Source organism: Choristoneura fumiferana, chromosome 29, assembly GCF_025370935.1.
Source record: "Choristoneura fumiferana chromosome 29, NRCan_CFum_1, whole genome shotgun sequence".
Taxonomy (NCBI): Eukaryota; Metazoa; Arthropoda; class Insecta; order Lepidoptera; family Tortricidae; genus Choristoneura; species Choristoneura fumiferana.
Window position 1 is genome coordinate 11,918,672 of NC_133500.1, and position 23,179 is coordinate 11,941,850.

The following is a 23,179-nucleotide window of genomic DNA, read 5'->3' on the forward strand; positions in this document are numbered from 1 at the left end:
TGCCTTCTGAAAGTCAACAAAACAAATGTATACCGGTCTGTTGAACTCCTTAGCTTTTTCGATTATTTGCCGCACTATCAAAATCTGTTCTCGGGTGCCTCTACCTTTCACAAATCCTGCCTGCTCGGGTGCTATTTCTTTAGAGATAAATGAGTTAAGTCTCTGGTGAAGAATATGCAGTAGAACTTTGCTGGCATGCGTGATTAATGCAATAAGGCGATAATTACTGCATTTCGTGGTGGATCCTTTTTTATGAAGCGGTATAAACAGGGAATGCGTCCATTCCGTCGGCCAAACGCCAGTCCTCCATATAAGGTTGCAAATCCTATGAAATATGTCAACGCCATAATCACCACAGCATCTAATCGTCTCTATCGGAATTTCGTCACTTCCCACTGCTTTGCCAGATTTAAGGTGTTTGATGGCAGATCTTACTTCCTCCTTCAGTATGTCTGGCTCCATGTCGCTGTCACAGGGTACGGTTGAGGAGAAAACGTGCGAATCCGAGTCCAAGAAGAGCGATTGGCAATATTTTTGCCAGACTTCTAAAATATTTTCTAGCTCGGTAATAACGTTGCCCTTAGCATCTTCGATAGCCCATGATTGTGTCTTAAACTTTTTGGTGATATATCGTATCTTTTGATGTAGATCTTTAGTCTCATTTTTCCCGGCATGTGCTTCAACTTCGGCACATATTGTTCTGAGGAAGTTGTTTTTATCTCTCCTGCAAGCTGCCTGGATACGATTAGTGTATTCGTTTTGATTCTGTACACTTGCACCCGAAGCCTTAAGACGACGTCTCTCCTCTATAAGAACAAGCGTATCGTCGCTCATCCAGTGCTGACGTTTGGTAGACCCATCGAATCTTCTGGGTTGCGTTGATTTTGCCGCATCCAAGATCATAGTTTTGGCTTCGCTCCAGAGCTGTTCAGCTGTATCATCATCGGATCTACGTGCCGACCACTCAGTCCACCTGGCTTTCATAGCTTCCATGAATAATGGTGGGTTTGTTACCGTGATACGTCTGGTTTTTTCAATTTTCCTGGCTGCTTTTAGTTTTAATTTAAGTGTACAAACAACCAGTTGGTGATCGGAGCCACAGTCAGCTCCAGGTAAAGTGTGAGCATTCCGAATTGAAGTTTTCCAGCGTGTTTTAACAAGCACATAGTCAATCTGATTTCGATACGCCCCACCAGGTGATGTCCAGGTGTATAGCCTTCTTGGGTGGTGTTTAAAAAGACTATTTGCTATTGCCAGTCCGTTGTCAGCTGCAAACTGAATTAGACGCTCCCCTCTCTCATTGCGGTTACCTAGGCCGTATGGACCTATGACCTCCCGTAACTCGCTGTCAACTGAGCTCGAGCCGATTTTCGCATTGAAATCGCCGGAAATAACCAGAATTTCTCTATTCGACACTTTGTGCAGGGCGGCTTCTAATGTGGTGTAGAACATCTCGATTACGCTATCATCAGCTTCAGAGGTTGGGGCATACACTTGCATGATGTTGAAGTTAACTGGCTTAGCTTTTATTTTAATCGATATGATCCGATCGCTTACTGGTTCGTAGCCCATGACGCAATTACTTAACTCATTGGGGATTGTGATCGCAACTCCATTTCTGCTTTCATTCTTGTGTCCAGAAAAGTAAATTGTATGATTTTCGGTCCGAAAGTGACCGTTTCCCCTCCAGTGTGTTTCGCTGAGGCCACATATAGATATATCGCATCGCATGAGTTCTCTTTCCAAAATCTCAAGCTTTCCCGGCTGCAGCAGCCCCCGAACATTCCAGTTTCCAATTTTCATGATGTTTGACAGCGTCAATTTGGTTTTTCCAGTAGCATCGTTTCCGTGCAATGCCTGGTCACCTACATTCACACGGCCGGTAGCCCATTTCACACTGCCTGCCCCGGCAGCAGTACAGCGCCGGTTGCTAAGCGGGTCGCTAGGCTTCTCTTTATTTATAGGATGTACTTGCATACGTGACTTTCATGGGATTTTAGTAGCAGTGGTTTCCCGTTGCCTTCTGCCCCAGTCTTTTAGGAGTTACTTATACCCCAAGGCCACTGATGCCTCTTCCAGAAGGTTGCCCCACTGGGTATATATGGTTATACCGCCATTGCTCGGTCGCCAGAGCCTCGTCTGTTATCCAGCAGGGAGCACCACGGCGACTTTGCAGTCGCCGTCACCAGTTATTCTTGCGAGTAACAGATGCGTGCAGGTGAGGTTGACATTTGGGTCGGATATAGATCTTAATTCCGTTCTCCCCTTACTCCCCCTTAAATAGCGAACCTACTGTGTTAAAAATAAATTTGTGTTAAATACTTGTGATGTATACATATCATTTAATAATATTGTAAATCTGTTTAAAAAAATATATACCTCGTTGAGTTTCTTGCCGGATTCTTCTCAGCAGAGGTTTTTCCGAACCGGTGGTAGATTTTTTTTGATATTCATAGGTGCTTGTTATAGCCTAAATTGAATAAAGATATTTTGACTTTGACTTTGACTCGTGTGTGTTAGCGTATAAGTCCCGTTTGTGGTATTTTGACTATGGGTGTGCGTGCGTGAAGTTCCCAATTTGCATTGGGCCTGTGCGGGACCCACGATAATATGTTAGCCTTCTCATTCTGAGATGAAGCCTGTTCCCAGCAGTGCGACGTACAGGCTGATGAATCGTGCTGAGGCATCGATTTCAAACGGGTAGAAAAATATTTTCGTTTTTTTTGCTGTCAGTTAAATTTTTTGACATATTTTTTTAATAGGAGAGTAAAAGAGACGGTATGATACGAGGTTCTAATTTCAGGGTAGCCTCTTGAATATCTAAGGCTGCAAAAATTTTAACTTCGATAAATTGCAAAGTACGGTAAAATCGGGGCGTTCGATTTGAATTTAAATTCTCACTTTACTCCGTTAAAATACAGCACAACATCATTTACGGTTGACGTTTTATAAAATGCAAAAGCGTTATTTTGGTTCTAGTGTTGCGAGGGTACAGAAATTTACAGTTGGAATTATCGATACAAGGGTCACCGACACAGCCAAGCGAATTAACTCTTAAAATGGCAATGGGCATACCATATAGCACGGAGAACAGTACCCTTATTGTAAATTTTCGGTTACAAAATATCTCGATCGCGTTCGCGTTAAAATCTCAATTTGTATGGAAACACGAACATCGCAAACGTTCCGCTAGGCGCTGTTCGTGTTTGCATACAAATTGAGGTTTTAACGCGAACGCGATCGAGACGTATTTTGTAACCGACAACTTACACTAAGAGCACAGATGGCCATTGGGGCCGAAAGTTCTCGAATGGAAACCGCGGATCGGCAAGCGCAGCGTAGACGTAAGATACATCAGGTGAGGCGACAAAAGGGTCGGTTTTATATAAAAAAACGACTACCAACGAGATGGACGGATGACTGGTTAAAGCCTCGGGTTCACGGTGGATGAGGGTCGCTTCCAACCGAAGCAACCTGCGGGGCTACTACGAAATTCGAAAATCAAAGTTCGTGTCGTTCTATCCCTCTCACACATACTATTAAGGTAATACGAGAGTGAGAGGGAAGGTACGATACGAACTTCGATTGTCGAACGTCAATGTGGGAGACCTATGTCTAACAGTGGACTTTAACCAGGTAATCCGTCCATTTGACGACCGGATGGCCAAGTGGTTAGTGAACCTGACTACGACGCTTGAGGTCCCGGACTCAATTCCCGGCCGGGACAGATATTTGTATGAATAATACGAATGTTTGTTCTCGGGTCTTGGATGTTTAATAAGTATTTAAGTATGTATTTATCTATATAAGTATGTTTATCCTTTGCCTAGTATCTATAGTACAAGTTTTGCTTAGTTTGGGACTAGGTCATTTTGGTTTGGTTAATTATATTTATTTATTTTATCTCGTAGGTGGACGTGGGTGGCTACTCATACCGATACGCGGTCTCAATCCAAGATCCTTTTGACCCCAACGGCCATCTGTTCTCCGTTCTTATGGCTTGCCCATGGGCACTTGTAAGTTTAGGGTATTCATCGATATCGATAAATATAGACGTTTCTGCATAACTACCATCCAATTCGTTCGTCCATCAATATAGCATGCAATTCGCAAGCCTTATAGTTTCACGTTCGCTTTAAGTCGCGGCCATTATAGTTTGAGCCCCGTTTATTACGATAATATATGTGTTTTAAGCTCCAAATATTCTGACTAGGTGGAGGTAATATATTCATCTGCTAACGGCAGCTTCTGAGTACGAAATATTAACATATATTTTGTTATTCACGTTATAATCAGAGTGGGAAGTTGCGAAACTTTGGGATTCAATTTCAAAGCTTGCGTTTCGTTCGGAAAGGTGTCATCTTTACCTATTATTCGTAAGAATTATTGGACACAAGCATATTGTTACCGTCTCTACCCAGCAGTGGGCCGCTGCAACTCAAAGTAATCCTGCCTAAGTAATTAGGTAGCCTGGAAGAGATCACTCTGAAGTGATAAGGACTATTGCTTACCTTGTAATTTTCTCTCTGTGCAGGTACTGGTTTCTGTATCGCTTACTATTTCTGGTGTAGGTAATAAAGAGTCAGGTCGGAATTGACAGACTCAAGCTGCCGCTGGCGTATTTAGAAGTCACCGGGTTGCGAAATTTGATCGTTTCGAGTGAATCGTTTCGAGTCGCTGTACCTACTTCTAAACAACAAACTCGTCCTTTGACGTCCACCTTGCACTAAAAAAGAAACGAATAAGACGACGACGTTCATCTTTTTGCTTTGCTTGGTTTGAGTGACCTATTGCACTAAAACCGAAACACCTCTAATTTAAGCTGTATTCAGCAGTGGTCTTATGGCTATATACCTAGTTTCTTGCCGGATTCTTCTCAACAAAGGTTTTTCCGAACCGGTGGTAGATTTCTTTTGACATTCATAAGTAATAATGTTTGATATTTAGAATAAGTATTAGTTTAATTTTTTTTTTTACTAACTGAAATTCGTTCTTATTACGCCTACTAACACATATATATGGACTACTTATGTCTGAAATAAAAAAATATTATTATTATAAGTGCTTGTTATAGCGTAAATTGATATTTTGACTTTTCGTCTATTGTTTTTTTCACACAAATTAAAAGTCATTTTCAATGTATGCGATACACTGCTAAATTGACGGCACATTGATAAATGTTTATCTTAGAGACGTCAAATAAATATCGAAAATTATTTCAAGGCCCCCGTACCAAGAGACAGCGATAACACCGCCATGTCCGATACACTGATTTAATAATTAAACTTCGAGGATTAATAAATGATCCAAATTTAAGCTTTTTGAAAATGTTACATAACAAGTAGCTTAATTTTGTGAGTAGATTCAAACCTTCAATCCCCATGGTCAGAAACACCCGGTATATGTTTTGGTGTTCAATGAAGTTTTGTTTTTTATTCGACTGGATGGGTCTCCTGATGGTAAGAGATCGCCACCGCCCATAAACATCCGCAACACCAGGGGTATTGCAGATGCGTTGCCAACCTAGAGGCCTAAGATGGGATACCTCAAGTGCCAGTAATTTCACCGGCTGTCTTACTCTCCACGCCGAAACGCAACAGTGCAAGCACTGTTGCTTCACGGCAGGATTAGCGAGCAAGATGGTGGTAGCAATCCGGCGGACCTTGCACAATTAAGGTCTTACCTACCACCTGCAATTGTATTGTATTGATAATACTCACTGACGGCCTGCGGTGCGTCGTAGCTGGTGTTGGTGTGTTCCGCCACCACGACGGAGTAGCGCGTCTCGATGCAGGGCTGCGTCCACTCCTGGCTGCGGACCCACGTCGCCAGCCGCTGCACAGGGTCCGCTGGAAAAAAAACGGGTTGCTTACCTACAAACATTGCAAGTTAAATAAAACGTTGTAAAAAAGCAGAATAATTATGATAAATTGCTTCTAAGATATAAACCATTTTTTTTTCAACATAAAGAAAAAGTTCAAAACACAAATACGTTTTAAATATTAGCAGGACCTATACCTAACTAACCGTTCAACCAGAGCCCGATTGCATAACAAAATACAAGTAAAGTAAACGTCCATGGTCCAAGTCAAGTGTTCGACAACGAAACTACTACGAAACTCGAAGTTCGTGCCGTGCGGTCCCTTTGACACTTATACTATTTAATACGAGAGCGAGAGGGACGGTACGATACGAACTTCGAGTTTCGAGTTTCGTAGTAGCCCTGCAGTGACGAGCACTCGTACGTTTACCGTTATTAGTATTACCGATTTCAAATTCACTATTAGGTATTGTACGAGTATTTATAATTGTAGCTTGTACTTTGTTAAACAATAGGGATGACGACTGGGTTAAAAATATAACATTCTATTTAGTCCGACAGTTAGGTAATGGAAAAATATGGGACACGTATTTTTTGGTCCATCAAATTATTAAACATCGACAAAGGATGAATCAAACTCCCGATCAAACTTCAGGAGTGGGAGCCTGTGACGCCACTATTAGATAAAAATCGTACCATTAGTGACTTCACTCGAAACTTCTACTGTATCCTCTTCATTTTTTGTTTGTCAAACAAAATAAAAAATACGTGTACAATATTTTTATTACAAGCTTTTATTTAGTTTCACCTGTCCCGTTGTCTGTCTGTCTGTAGTCAAATCTTGCAAGTTATATTTTGATCAACTTCCAATAGTCATCATCATCATCATCATCATCAGCCCGAAGACGTCCACTGCTGGACAAAGGCCTCCCCCTTAGAACGCCACAATGAACGACAACTTGCCACTTGCATCCACCGGTTTCCCGCTACTCTCACGATGTCGTCAGTCCACCTGGTGGGAGGCCTGCCAACGCTTCGTCTTCCGGTTCGTGGTCGCCACTCGAGGACTTTTCTCCCCCAACGGTTATCTGTTCCAATAGTCAGCTTGACTTGAAATTTACCATCGCGTGACAATAAAATAATCTAGTAGTGACATCCTGGTAGTCCAGCCAGGATCGTCTCCGCAGGGCGGAACTCTTCAACGGTTAATAGCATCGACTTGAAATTTGGTATGCAAATGTAGTTTGGGTGACAATGCAAGTACAGTCAGCAAAAAAGCTTGTATTAAAAATGAAACTTTTTTGGTTAGGTTATTTAATTATCTAACTGACGGACTAGACAGTTTTTTTAGTCGTCGAGCCTATTGGGTCCAGATGGACGGACTGGCTGGTCGATTAGTGTAAAGCTGGGTACTGACCAACGTTAAGAGGTGAAATGTACATTCGCATCGAGCATGTTACGCATTGAGCATGTTCACTGTGTTCTTAAAATCTGCGTAATGTTGCTCGTCAAAACTTGTGCTCCATATTCGCCAGCCACTCTCAGTAAAGATGGCTGACTTGTTACAGCGTACTGACTGAACCGCGTAACAGTCAAAGGATTCGCCAAAAAACCGACAGCCGGGTGGAGCACTCAAAGCGAGCAACGAGCGGCTCGTTGCTCGCTGGTTTCCCCGTAACACTAAGTACTGACTGCACGAATGCTCTCTGTGCAACATGTTACATTACACTCGTAACGTTGGTCAGTACCCACCTTAAGGGTTGTTGACTTACAGACAGAGGAGTCGGTGAGCACCGCGCAGGCGTCGGGAATGTCTCCAGGCGTCGCGTACTGCACCAGGTAGGCGAAGGTCTCCGTGATGCCGAACCAGAAGAACGTGGCCAGGTCCAGCGGCGCGCCCGCCTGGATCGGGGAGCACGTGCTGGACAACAAATGGGATATGATAAATGCCAGTTTGAAAAGGGCTTTAGGCTGCGTTTGTATCAAAGACTAGCTTATCCGGCGACCTATCGTAACTGGGCCAATAAACTATTTTACCGACACTGTGGGCGTCTCCTGCGTTACCAAAATTGTCACTGGCGTTACCAAAAAATCGTTCTTCCAACAAGATATTTCACGGTTTAATAGGTTGAACTTACGTAGGATGGCATGTATTCATGTACACCATCTATTAAATTACAGAAAAAAAACCCGACTGCCTTAAAAACTAAAAGGAAGAAAATAAGTCTAGTAATCTAGAACTCTGTCAAGAAGCTCATTTAAGGTTCAACAGTCGGGACCCATTACCAAGATTTTTTGAGCTGGTTACGATTTGAATTGACAGAGTTCTAGACCACTAGACTTATTTTCTTCCTTTTAGTTTTTAAGGCAGTCGGGTTTTTTGATTTTTAAATTTAATGTTTTTTATTTTATACTTTTTTATTCATATTAACTTGTAACAAAAATTTTAATGTATAACTTTATTAACGTAGTAATACGAATACAAGAAAAAAATACAAAAATATCATGTTTAATAGTTTATTAGGATAATAATAAAGAAAATACAAATTAAAGTGTGTGTATGTGCGCGTGTGTAATTTCTCACAATAAGATGGCTGAGCTCGCAGCGCAATTCAAGAGACTCGTTAGCTCAGTAGGTGAGAGCGCCGATATAAACTAAAAAGATGAACATCGGAGGGCGGAGGTTCAAATCCTTCACGAGTCAGACTTTTTAGCTTTTTATACAACTGTCCGAAAGAGGGTTACTTAAGCGTATTTGAAAAAAATAAATAAATAACAAATGAAAAATTCTTAAAACCTAGCTAGCTTAAAAAAACTAAAAAACGTGGGTTAGCGTTTTTATTGGCACAACAGAAGGACAAGTCGCAAAAAAATTGATTACACTAGATTTAACTATTGGTATCTTGCCAAAACGATAATGACAAAAAAAATGCAAAAATGTTGAATATTTACACCAACTATACTTATTATCTTCTTTTTAGTTTTTTTAAGCAGCTAGGTTTTAAGACTTTTTTAATTTATTATTGATTTTTTTTTCATATTAATTTTCTGTGAAAATGATACCTTAACACATGTACATACGCTCGAAACAAACAGTTTTTCCCTCTTTCGGACAGTTGTATAAAAAGCAAAAAATTCTTACTAAAACAGTCATGGAAAAGCCCTATGTTCGATGGCTTACTTTCTACCAGCAAGCCAAATTTTCTATCTGTGGCACCGTAGCTCTTAAACGGGTGGACCGATTTGAATGCGTTTTTTTAATTTAGTAAGTAACGTTAAAAAATAAGTTGTTCTTAGTTTTCCCAAATCTTTTTTTTTTATGTGGGTAGGTATTCGATAATTTATAATTTCTTCAATATGAAGGCTGGATTGGCTACACATTTTAATAGACTCGTTAGCTCAGTAGGTGAGAGCGCCGATATAAACTAAACATAAAAGCATCGGAGGGCGGAGGTTCAAATCCTTCACGAGTCAGACTTTTTTGCTTTTACTTGGGGACGGTAGTGCCCCCGCCAAGTCGAGCGCGAAGCAAACACTGCCGTACCATCCTTTACTGGAACTATTTCGCCGCATTTTCAGGCCCCTATTTGAGAACCTCTGGATAAGACCAGAACGCAGAAATTTTCGTCATCCAGTAAGCTATAATGATATACTTAAAATCCAAAATTTCAAGTCTGTAGGTCATTTAGTTCCGAAGTTAAGCGAAAGCAAAGTTTCGCATTTATGACACTCACTCACTCACTCACTCATGATCATCACAATAGAACTAGTACTTTCCATAAACTCAGAGAGCTGAAATTTGGTACAGAGTTAGGTTATAATGGCCACATAAAGGGAAAACTATAAAAAGTAGGATAATCGAAGATCTGGAGTACATGGTGACCCTGATTAGAAAACACAAGAGTTCAACCAAACTATTAGAGATCGACATACCGCCTTTACAAAAAATATTCAACTTGGTGGGCCGCTTCATTTGATAATAAGTAATAAGCCCACGTTTCTACAAAGAGAAGTGAAATCCCACCAAAAACATTCTGTAAAAAACTAGCCAAGTCTCGATGGAGCTGCTTGTTTATCTCTAATAAAAATTAAAAAAAACCTCCGACATTAAAAAACGCCAGCAAAACTAAAAATAAAAACGCCCAAAAAAAATGCTGCTAAAAAGACAACTAAAAAGTAAAAAATAATTATGCACTACCTAGCTGTTGCCCGCGACTTTATCTGCGAAGAATTCGTTTATCCCTATCCCGCGGGGACTATGCTGATTTCCCGCAAAATTAGCCTAAGTTAATTTAGTATAAGTACCTAGTAATATTTTTTTTATCTAAGCGACGTCGGTGTCGGGCTTTGTGTCGGGGGACCGCTAAGGTTAACAGGAAACTAAAGTACATAATATGTTGTATTTTTTAAAGTATACGCTCGAAACAAATAACCCTCTATAAAAAGCAAAAAGTCTGACTCGTGAAGGATTTGAACCTCCGCCCTCCGATGGTCAAATGCTTAGTTTATATCGGCGCTCTCACCTACTGAGCTAACGAGTCTCATGGCTAGCGCTGCGAATTTGGCCATCGTAATGTGAGAAATTACGTCATCGTGACTTACACCGCGGGATACAGGAAGTAATGCAAGGTCATGGTCATGGCTGAGTCGGAGGTTACTAACTAAAATATAATGCTCTAACGGCAGCAGTTAATATGAGGGTTTTATTGCTAGTTTCTTTGCGCGATAGAATCCGGAATACGGAAATTCGTCGAAGAACTAAAGTCACTGACATAGCTGGAAAAATATGCAAATTGAAGTGGCAATGGGCAGGCCACATCGCTCGAAGAACAGATAACCGTTGGGGAGAAAAGTCTCCGAGTGGCGACCACGAACCGGAAGACGAAGCGTTGGCAGGCCTCCCACCAGGTGGACTGACGACATCGTGAGAGTAGCGGGAAACCGGTGGATGCAAGTGGCGAGTTGTCGTTCATTGTGGCGTTCTAAGGGGGAGGCCTTTGTCCAGCAGTGGACGTCTTCGGGCTGATGATGATGATGATTGCTAGTTTTTATATCATTTTCATGCATACCGGGCTGATATTTAGTGGCATGGCATTCAATGTGCGTGTACACGAAAAACAGGGTTGGTATTTCCATGTCGGTTTTGTCAGGGCCGGTAAAGTGTCGCTCCGGGCTTACTTGAACATGTCAGAAACCGTCTGAGCTCCAGTAGCGGTGTTCAGCAGTGCCTGGAGTTGTTGGACGGCGTCCGCCACGCTCGCCACGCACGCGGCGCTGCCCTGGCTGCGGAGGGCCTCGGTTATCACCTCCAGGTATTCTGGGGACCAATGAGATCATCAGAGGGCAACGAAAGACGATTTCACCAAGGACCTATCTAAATACAACTTGCCAGAAAATAACCTCATCATCATCATCATCATCTTAGCCGTAGGACGTCCACTGTTGGACATAGGCCTCCCCAACAGACCTCCAGTTGCTTCGGTGTGCAGCGGCCTGCATCCACCGTGAACCCGCGGCTTCAACCAGGTCATCCGTCCATCTTGTTGGTGGACGTCCTACGCTGCGCTTGCCGATCCGCGGTCTCCCCTCGAGAACTTTTCGGCCCCAACGGCCATCCGTGCTAAATAACCTAACCATAAAAATTCCATTTATTTTTTTGCTGACTGTAATTTTTGTTGACTGCACTTGCATTGTCATCCAAACTACATTTGCATACCAAATTTAAAGTCGATGCTGTTAACCGTTGAAGAGTTTCGTCCTGCGGAGACGATCCTGGCCGGACTACCAGGATGTCACTACTAGGTTATTGTATTGTCACGCGATTTACATAAGTATTCCAAATTTTAAGTCAATCTGACTACTGTAAGTTGGTCAAATTTAACTTGCAAGATTTGATTACAGACATAAAGACAGACAGACAACTAAATAAAAGCTTGTAAAAACCCGACAGCTTTAAAAAAACTTTAAATAAGTACAATTAAAATGTTAGTTTAGAACTCTGTTAGCCTGGGAAAGGCATAGCATTGCATAGTATAAGACCCTGGGAAGGTCATAGGATTGGTTTTTTTTTCTGGATTGGATTGACTTTTTTCCTGCAGGCGCCCGATAAACGTATTGTTTGCACACGAAGTCGCCGACAACAACTAGTCATATTATAACATTCATTATTACACTTATAAGTAACATTCCTTGCATAAATGGTTATTGATACTTTTAATTTTGAATTCAGATAAAATCACAAAAGTATTTTTGATTTAATTTTACCGATGAAACTCAAGCGGCCCTTTCTTTTGACTAGTTCTTATAAGTAAGAAAATAAGAAAGAAAGAAAATAAATTATTTATAACAGCAGTGACACATTACACAGGTTAGAAATAGTTATTCGTGTCACAAGGGAGCAAAATGGTGTATTTACGGCGAGGGCGTACATTGAATCCAGAATGTAGCGAAGGATTCTACAATAGAATCCTGAGCGTAATGAGGGATTCAAGTGTTAACGCCCAAGATGAAAATATTTTTGCTCCCGAGTGGCTCATACAACTTTTCGCACCGAGCATTAAGAAACTTGAAAAAAATCTAAATACCTATTATTAAAGAACAACCAGCATAGAAAATAGCGTGGCTTTACAATTATCAACTTCAAAATTTGCATTTGCAATAAAACACTTAGAAAAGCCTTGAATAGAAAAGCTGCACAGTCAGGGGGGAAAAGTTACTTTTCTGAAGGAGAGGTGTGAAACAAAATATAAGTAGTGTTGCGGTTATAAAAAGGTCCCGGCTCAGCATATCGCTGGTTGAAAACTGCAACACTGCAAACACTGCACTGGCAAAAGGGGATTCATGTTCTCACCAGGAAAGTCCTCTTGAGCGTGCAGCGGGCCGCTGTCGGAGAACACGGCGTCCACCAGGTGGGGGTAGCCCAGACGCATCCAGGTGGCCATGCTGCCGGCGTACGAGCAACCCACTAGCGCCACCGCGCCATCTCTGGAGATACCAGGCTTGGTTTGTGACACGGTTTCGGCCATTCTGATTTTAATGTGCATCTGTCTAATTACCGTACTGCTTTTTTACCGCACAGTGACACGGACTTGAGTGCACAAATAAATGTAAATGGCGGCCGTCCTTTTTCTAGATGTGCACTCAGTTGCAGTGTCGTGTCGCTTTTGCATGACAAAAAAAAGCGGTGCGGTAATTAGACAGGTGCACGATAAAATGAGAATGGCCGGTTTATGTAGACGACATGGTTGTGGTCATTGAAAATCGATATTTTCCGAGTAGGCATTTCCATGAGCATGTGGGTATGATGGGAAAAAATCACCGCTTCCCATGGACACTGCAACGATGGGGTATGATTGTTGCCGGCACTTTGAGAGACTAATAGACTCGTTTTTTAAATATCCCTAAGTTGTGTTACTCCGGGAATGCTGTCCCAGGAAGCTCCACATTTTTCTCGTGCCTGGGAAGAGTTCCGATTGAACTGGACTGTGCTAGACTGCCGAGATCTTTGTATTATTCATACAAATATCTGCCCCGACCGGGGATCGAACCCAGGACCTTAAGCTTCATAGTCAAATTCTCCAACCACTTGGTTGTTCCCTTGGTTAGAATGTTAATGCTTGGGAATCGTCGGTCTTCTTCCCTGAAGATTCGTATGAAAAAGAGAAAGAATACCGATTCTGTCTTGAGTTCCGTGTACTTACTTATACTTGCCATCCTCGAAGCTGTCGCTCTTGACGTGCTGGATGAACTGAGCCAGGTCCCCCAGCGCCTGGTCCACCGTAAGGAACCGGAGATCTTCCACGCTGGTGTCTCTGCAAACAAGGGAAACGTGAATGTTATGAAAGGTATGAAACTTGGTATGACGGTCTTATAAGGCACGCAGTATGAAAAGCAAGGGCATCGCCAGCCGATGGCCCGGTGGGGGGGTATATATTGAGAGTGAGAAAAATATGAATTGTAGGTATTTATTGGAATTGGTGAATTCATTCGAGTTTCGGTTTCGACGTACAGGAATGATCAATCAAGCAAGTCAAGTCAAAGACTAGACTGGTTTGGTTGCTTTATATTTGGCAACTTTTTTAGAATCTCTGAGAGGGGGGGGGGGGGCAGGTGTCCTCCTTGCTCCCCCTGGCGACACGCCCTTGATAAAGTCTGAAAACTTGTTTTTTTTTCTGTCTATCAGATACCCCTAAAATGACCCATTGCTGAATAAATTTTCCTTAGGAAAAGGGCACTGCTAACACTGGATTTTTATAGAAACCTACAAACTGGTAAAGAACCAGTGTACTCGTACTTTTTTACAATCCAGGATACTTAATACATTTTAACGAGTGAAAAGAAGAGGATATTTATTTATTTATATATTTATATTCTACATCACCATCATCGCAGTCTAGATAGGTACGTATTCCACTGCTGTGCACAGGCCTCCTCTCAGAATTGAATTGCCTTCGCAGAGTGTGCAGGTTTCATATGATTACTATGCTTTATTTATTAAGTATATTATTTTGGTACAACTACATTTGTAAACGACAACATTGTAGAAGAGACAGGAAATAAAACGATTTAGTGTGTACAATCACAATTGTAACACAGGCACACAGCATTATACGGAGTAACTAAACAAAAAAACCTGAAAGCACAACAAAGCAGTGAAACAAGAAGCTATTTTTATTTAATCCAAAGATATTCATAGCATTATTATCTACGTCTTTCGTCCGAAATCTGAAGGGCGCAAATCTAATGGGCGGTATCAGATATTTTGTTGGAACTTCGGACTTTTTTATTGGGTCTGAAACAGCTTGTGGTGTTTTCGGTGGAAAAATACAGCAGCAGTTTATTTTTAATGAAAAAAGGCGGGAAAGCATAAGAAAACTTATTGGAATAAAATTAAATGTTATGATATATTTTGAGAAAAAGTTTAGTCTATTTCAGAATTATTCATCATTTTTGAGAAAAGCTTTATAAAGTCTCGGCTGGAATAGCAATTGCTGGCTTCGTATTAGTTAAACGGACTCGCAAGCTCGTCCGTTTAATACTCATACTCAGCCAGCAATTGGCTGCTTCCAGGCCACGACAATAACCTACTATTATTTAGTCCAAAGATATTCATAGCATTATTATCTACGTCTTTCGTCCGAAATCTGAAGGCAGGACGTGCCGCGCCTCGGCTCGACCTCTATAAAGCTAAACTAGACGCCATTGTGCGCTTCAGGCTCAGTTTTTTCTAGTATCTTATTACAGAGATCGTAAATAAAATGGTGCGTCGTAAAAAGGATCGCTGACATGCACGATCTGAACCTTCATTTTGCTAAGACGACATTTGCCCGCTAAACGGTGAGAAGGTATGATTATTAAAAGCATTATTATTTGCTAAATAACTTTTTACTGACGGTAGGTCGTTAAGGTGGTACGGTCAGCTAGGCACTACAGCGCCAGTAGATGGCGTTAGTGTGCCAATTCCACGTATTTTACTTTTTTTATGAATGAAAATGTGGATATTTTTATAAAATAATGTACATATCGCCAATAGCGTGAAATTTGTAATATATCCTACTAAGTTTCAGTAGCCCTAGTGTAAGTTTTCGGTTACAAAATACGTCACGATCGCGTTCGCGTTAAAATCTCAATTTATATGGAAACACGAACAGCGCCTCTAGCGGAACGTTTGCGATGTTCGTGTTTCCATACAAATTGAGATTTTAACGCGAACGCGATCGAGACGTATTTTGTAACCGAAAACTTACACTAAGGGTATGAAGTATTTTAATTTAAAAAAATACTTTCATTTTTACTTCTAAAAACGCGGTAGCGGCGACTGAAATATTTTCGCACACATGCCTGACAATGCAAGTACAGTCAACAAAACTACAGCCACCAAAACGGCTTGTAGGTATTTTTTTTCAGAAACTTATTTCGCTTAAATGATGCAGAATTAAAGCCCAGTTTGGTGCTGGAAAAATCGTGCAAGTTACATTGCGAGGCTCGACTGCCTGGTTCAAATTCGTTTGCTTTACAACACCGCAATGTAATGTAAGTTGGAACTTAAGTTGAACCTTCTGCTACCCCATACACAAAACATAGTCGTATTTATTTCGATCACGTTATAATTACACACGCATTCGGATAGCTTAAATTGCCTTGAATTAATCCTATCCATCTCCATCCCAATCCGAACCCTATCCCGGTCCATTTTGAGTTGTTTCTAGCCCCTTTTGTATATCATGAGCTGTGTTTACGATTCGTAAAAGACTCACGGGTGAATGACTGCGATAAAGTTTGGGAAACGACCCTAATTCATGCCATAACTTACAGTGTAATAAAGTTTGGGCATCCGTCGACGATGCTATCGAGTTTCGCGTTTTGTTGGTACAGGCTTTTGCTCCATTGAGTGTTTAGCCAATGGGCACTAATTTTACGAAGTTGTTCTTGTGTACAAAGTCAAAGTTATTAATTTAGGCTACAATTACCCAACCTATAGTATAGCCTATGACACACTACGACGACTGATACGACATGATAGTTACGTAAGAACAATAATTGAAGGGAAAATAGGGAGCAAGAGAGGGAGGGGAACACCGAGACGTGCGGTTAAGGATCAAGCCGAAGAGAAGGTCAATGTAATGCAGTATCAGGAGCTCAAGGCATTGGCAGAGAAGCGTACAGAATGGTGATTACTCCACCGACAAGAGGTAAGCTTTTAAATCATCATCATCATCATCATGTCAGCCGAAAGACGTCCACTGCTGGACATAGGCCTCCCCCAAGGCTCTCCACTCAGACCGGTCTTGTGCTTTCCGCATCCACCGCGATCCCGCGATCTTAACCAAGTCGTCGCTCCATCTTGTTGGAGGCCTACCGACAGCTCGTCTCCCGGTCCGCGGAAGCCATTCGAGAACCTTCTGACCCCATCGGCCATCAGCCCTCTTAAATATCATGATGAAACTAATGTAACCAACTTAGTAAACCAGTTCTACTCGTGACCACGGCCACTGCGATATGGTTGAAACGTCGACATAATAATTATAATAAGCGTGATGAGCCGGTGTTCTGTAGATTCAGTCGTTTCGATACTCCAATTCAAATTCAAATTCGAATCATTTATTCAGTAAATATACCGTAAAGGGCATTTTTACAAGTAATTTTTTAAACTACCAGCGCTTTCGGAAAGTCAAGAAGAATGCGGCGCAAGAAACTTGGCAGTAATGTTTTTTCAAAATAAAATAATTAGAAATAAACGTACTACAAAATTTGTGTTTCGTGCTCAGTAAATGCTGGCCGCTGGGTAATATAATGTATTGTATTAACTCTTTTGTTGAAATAAGTCTGAAAAAAATGTGGTTTCTATACATTATTGAAATAAGAAATCATGAACAATGTATGGAAACGGAAACCGCAAATTTCATCGGACTTATTTCAACAAAAGAGTTAATGCATTATATTGCCAGCATTAACTGAAGCACGAAATACTAATTATGTATTACGTCCTAGATTTCACTCTGTATATTCTACGTTCAGTGAAGTGTAGTGTAGAATGCTTCCACCGTCATAAATTAAAAAAATAACTACTATTACTGTAATGTTAGTACCTAACTAACGTTTAAATCTAATCTCTTTCTTTAAGTACTTTTGTTTTATTTTCTTTAGAAAGCAAATTGCATTCTCTAGAACCTCGTGTGTTTATCTTGCATCTAGCAGTCTTAACTTTGTCTGCGTTATTTCGTTTTTCTTTGCGGTCAGCTCAGTCCGTCTAAGTTTAACAACGGAATATGTTGCCTTCGTAATATTATCAGAAATTTACTTTATTTCGTTACACGAAGGTTGAGTCTGGATTGGTAAATTGAGCCGTAGAATCATGTTATTTAGAGTTCTTGGTTCGTCCGTTCGTTTGGGGTGTTGGCGGCGGTGACTTCGGACGTAGTTTCCGGTTTTTGCCTCTTTTTTAACCCGCCGACGCAAAAAGAGGGGTGTTATAAGTTTCAAACCAATGTATATCTGTCCGTCCATTGTCCGTCAGTCTGTTGCATCGTAGCTCTCAAATTAATGTACCGTTTTCGATGCGGTTTGTTTAATGTAAAAGCGGGTTTCTTTGCAGAGGGCCTACTCCGAAATTCGAAAATCGAAGTTAGTATCGTATCGTCCCTCTCACTCTCGTATTAAATAGGATAAGCGTAAGAGGGACAGAATGACACGAATTTTTTGGTGGTTCTTAAGCCCAGTTTAGACTAGCAAGCAAAATTGTGCAAGTTGGATTACATTGATATTTCATAAAGCGAACGACTTAAAAGTGGCCACCGACTTAAAGGTGGTTTTTGAGATATTAATGTTTGAAATGAGAATGTCAGGGGTTTTTCAGCTTTTCTACGTTGGTTAGGTAGAAGAAAGAAGAAGATAAAAGAAGAAGAAAGAAAGAAGACATTACTATTACAAAAGACAAACAAATACAAAAGGAAGCATAAAAGAACCCATGGTACCTATTAACGGTGCCAGCAGTATTATTATTGTCGGAGTTTCGAGGGGTGTTTGTGTTATGGTGTTATGGGTGCAAGCAAGTCAAGTGTGCTATCATTATTTTTCGTTTTTAAGCAATCTTGACGTATTTCGTTGAGCAAATGTAAAAAAAAAACTGAAAATTTCGAGTCTGATGACTTTTACGATCAGGTACTAGGTTTAACTTTGTCATAACATGGTTTAAGCTTGTGAGTTTCATACATTTTGAAACGTATGTGAGCCCGTCGCATTTAAACTTTTACATAGTGCTCTTCAACAGTCATTATTTGGACTTATCGGGTTTAACCGCGCAATCCTCGTGTGCCAAATTTTGTGCAGATCTGTCGAGCAGTTATTGCGACACCCATCTTCACAAATAATCTTCAGAATCTTAAGTGCGGTGAGTGCCACCATCGTGAACGCACTCACTAAACCGTTTAATTTAGCAATCTTCACAAGCTTACATAACACAAGCATTTATAATTTTAGTAAGATAAGATAGCTAACAAAAATACCTTACTCTCAAACGTTCTTTCATGGCTACAAGCAAAGTCTGTCGTTCGGTCAGTGCGGCGATGATCCCGGGGTCACTGGACTAAGTACCAATTAACCTGCGCGAGGGGCGCTCGGATCGCATAACGAAGTCACACTTGATTTGGTCATGTGATAATTTGAGATGATTTCTTCTTAGTCATCTTAATAAATAAGTAAGTACGAACAAGAACAAGACGTGCAGACATAGTGAACAATATAACGTTTTAAACTTTCGTGATGTTCACTCATAGTCAAAACACCACAAACGGGACTTAGCACGCTTGAAGACACGAGTATACCTTCCGCCGCCTAACTTTGCCTAAAAGTTCATTGCCCCGACTAGTACCACAAAAACTATAAAGGTATAATTCCAATAATTGAATAGGCACAATACCGTTAAGAGATTCGAACACAATCTGGGAGTAACGTAAAGACCTCGCATAAAAAATGTACCTATCTCAAAAATGTGTCAAAAGTTATGAACTTTTAGGCAGATTTAATGTTTCCCTAATGTTAATAGAAATAAAAAATAACACGTATTAAATATCTAGTAGGTACCTATGATATCAATACGAGTATATATGAAATGACTCATACAAACTCTGAATCTAGTAACATCGCTCGCATATCTAAAATTACATCTCTTGTATGTCTCTCCTTGTTTGTAAGATATGGGATGGGGATAAATAACTTAGAAACATAATTTAACACCGTATCAAAGTAGCGATTCATACAAAATTATTAAACTGAATACTAAAAGTAGTGTCTTCATAATCGAGAGTAAGTATAGAATTGATAACGCAAACTACATAGGTATAAAGTAGGTACCTATAAAGTGATCTGAGTTTTTTTTTATATTTTTTTTCGCTATTCTTAAAGTTATAAATCCTACTAATATTACAATCTTGCAAGTTAAATTCGACCAACTTCCAGTGGTTGGATTATATTGAAATTTGGTATACTATGTAACTTGCGTGGGATTACAATAATCTGGTAGTGACTATGGTAGTCCGGCCAGAATTGTCACAGGATGGAACTCTTCAACGGTTAATGGCATCGACTTAAAAGCTGGTATGCAAATGTAGTTTGGGTGACAATACAAGTACAGTCTACAAATAATACGGGCAGCAAAAAAGCTTTTATTTATTTATTTATTTATTGTGAAACAAGAGTCATATACAGATATTAATTACAGGTTAACTTATAGTCAAAATACCATAAACGGGACTTATCACGCTATTTTTACACGAGTAATATTTACCTCGACGTTTCGGCAAAGTTACAGTTGCCGTGGTCACGAGTAGACTGAAGTGTGGGTGTCAAGTCTGCCTAGCAGGTTAACTTAGTAAATATGTAGACCTATAGTTTCCAAAAAAAATATCAGGTATATAATATAGACAAATAGCGAACCTACTGTGTAAAAATAAAGTTGTGTTAAATACTTGTGATGTATACATGTCATTTAATAATATTGTAAATCTGTTTAAAAAAAATATATATACCTCGTTGAGTTTCTTGCCGGATTCTTCTCAGCAGAGTTTTTCCGAACGGTGGTAGATTTTTTTTTGACATTCATAAGTGCTTGTTGTAGCCTAATTGAATAAAGATATTTTGACTTTGACTTTGACTTTGACTTTGACAACGAATTGCGGAGCATTATAACCTGTTAGAGTTATACTACACATAATACTGCTGTTGATTTTAGTTACTAACAGTTAAAAAGCTAAAAAAGCTTGTGTTAAAAATGATTTTTTTACCAAAATCTTATTTATAACATAATTCGAAAGTCTGTGAAAGCGTGTGTGTTTATTTTTGTAACTCCTTCACGCTAAAGCGGCTGGACGGATTCGGATGAAATCTCGAAATCTAAGCTGGGTTTATGGTCATGAAAGGCATGGTTGTTTTAGTGCAAAGGTCAGTCAATGAAGACCACGATTTATTTGGGAATTCCCACGAGAAATAGGATCGAATGGTCCTCGAATGGAGACTGAGGATCTGCAAGCGCAGTGTCATCATCATCATCATCAGCCGGAAGACGTCCGCTGCTGAAGAAAGCTTAGGCCTCCCCCTGTAAAATTGGGTGCCCAAAATGAGAGATCGGTTGGAGTTTTTTGGAGTTTTTAGTTCGAAGCAGATTGCAATGGAACAGAGACAAACAAACTTAAAACCTTATTTATACAGTCTCGTTTCATGTCCACACACACATACGCAGACATACACACACAAATATGTACGCACACACAGACATACACAAAAACACACACACACCACCGCGTAGTATATAAGCTATGCATGTCATTGATTTGGTGCTTAGGAAAAAATAAATGTATCTAACTAACTAATAATACATATTAAATATAATGACCCGGATAACTCACGTCTTAAATCGAGTTTAGCTCGACATGTTCGGCTAATCCGTAGCCCTTCGTCTTCGGAGCAACGCGACTCAGCGGCTGCTGCAACACGCGCACTGCGCGCCGCCGCTCTTACAACACAAACAAAACAAACACAACATGTCGAGCTAAACTCGATTTAAGACGTGAGTTATCGGGTCATTATATTTAATATGAGTGAGTTCACGGTAGTTTCATGTTTATAATACATACAAATAATATTAATCAGTACAAATTGTTATTACTTACCTTTTACTACAGAAGGTGCCTCTTAGAACAGGTATTTTATACTTAAAAAAGAGGTGCCAACCATTGTAAAACATTGTACTTTTTGCAACCTTAATAAATAATTTTGAATTTTTGAATTTTGAATTTTTGAAATTGATGCGCGATACTAGCGCCACCACGTTTTGTGTTTTATTTTTTAACTAATGAGGTGCATGGATGTCAACGGGCATCGATCATTTTTATTAATTAGCAAGCTATCTAGTTCAGTAGATGAACTATAGATGGCGCTGTATCGAACACCTCCTTAGAACGTCACAATGAACGACAACTCGCCACTTGCATCCACCGGTTTCCCGCAACTCTCACGATGTCAGTCCACCTGGTGGGAGGCCTGCCAACGCGGTTCGTGGTCGCCACTCGAGGACTTTTCTCCCCCAACGGTTATCTGTTCCTCGAACGATGTGGCCCGCCCATTGCCACTTCAACTTCCATATTTATTCAGCTATATCGGTGACTTTATAGTTCTTCGATGAATTTCCGTATTCCGTATTCTATCGCGCAAAGAAAGCGCAGTGTAAGACGTCCAAAAACGAGATGGACGGATGACCTGGTTAAAATCGCGGGTTCACGGTGGATGCAGGCCGCTGCCAACCGAGGCAACTGGAGGTCTGTGGGGGAGGCCTATGTCCAACAGTGGACGTCCTACAGCTGAGATGGTGATGATGAGAATTTAGAGAAACCCCGGAATTCCAGTTCAATTGCTAAATCTAGATTTACGCGTGCGAAGCCGCGAGTAATCAATCATCATCATCATCGTCATTCCAGCGTATATACGTCCCATTGCTGGGCGGGCACAGGCCTCCTCTCAGAATGAGAGGGCTCGGACCGTAGTTCCCACGCGGGCCCAGTGCGGCTTGAGAACTTCACACACTGAATTGCTTCGCAGGCTTGTACAGGGTTCCTCACGATGTTTTCCTTTATCGTGTAGCTCGTGATAAATTTTCCTAAACTCAGAGGTGCGAGTCGGGGTTTGAACCCAAGTTCCTCTTCTTGAGAGCAACAACATTACACACTTATAAACACTAGTAATTAAATAAATATCCGAATTTGTTAATTTCCAAGGCATAAATCCCGCGGCCACTTATTTAATGAACCGCAGCCCATTCCGAGGGGTTCCCAAAGATGAAGTTGTAAGAGTAACAATACACTGGACGTAAATCAAGACGATTTATGGTGGGTTTAATCGCACGGCCGCGGCGGTTTTATCTGCTCGTTAAGTGTGCCGGCAAATATTATACGGATATTCGCGTATTTTATGTTAATTAAAAATGTTTAAGAGAAGTCTCTTCGTTCCATTCTCCATGCAAACGTAGTCCCGGTCTCATTTGAAAACTAGGCAACAGAAATAGATGAAATTTTGTAAGTATGCACTAAAATGAGTAGGTAGGTACCTACAGGACCTCATAATGTTTTCCAGCTCGTGGTGGAGGAGGTGGAGCTCGTGGAGGAAACCTGCACAAACCTGCGAAGATGATTTATGATGTGCGTGAAGTTCCCAATCCGCACTTGGCTCGCGTGGCAACTTCGGCCCAAGCCCTCTTTGAAAGGAGGCCCCTGCAGTGCAAGTACATAGGCTGGGATGATTATGTTGATGATTCAGTCAAAAGCCTTTTAAAAGCATGTCTATTGTATCTCCCACCGCTGTTCAAAATCC

At 40.8% G+C, this 23,179-nt stretch overlaps 1 protein-coding gene across 1 annotated transcript in view; it reads right to left on the minus strand.

The window, feature by feature from the left end:
* LOC141444213 (putative serine protease K12H4.7) overlaps window positions 1-23,179 on the minus strand; it is a 76,223-nt gene that overhangs the window by 16,232 nt on the left and 36,812 nt on the right. Inside the window, exon 8 of the mRNA XM_074109689.1 lies at window positions 5,721-5,849. Coding sequence (XP_073965790.1) covers window positions 5,721-5,849 — 129 coding nt within the window. The remainder of the gene's footprint in view (window positions 1-5,720; window positions 5,850-23,179) is intronic.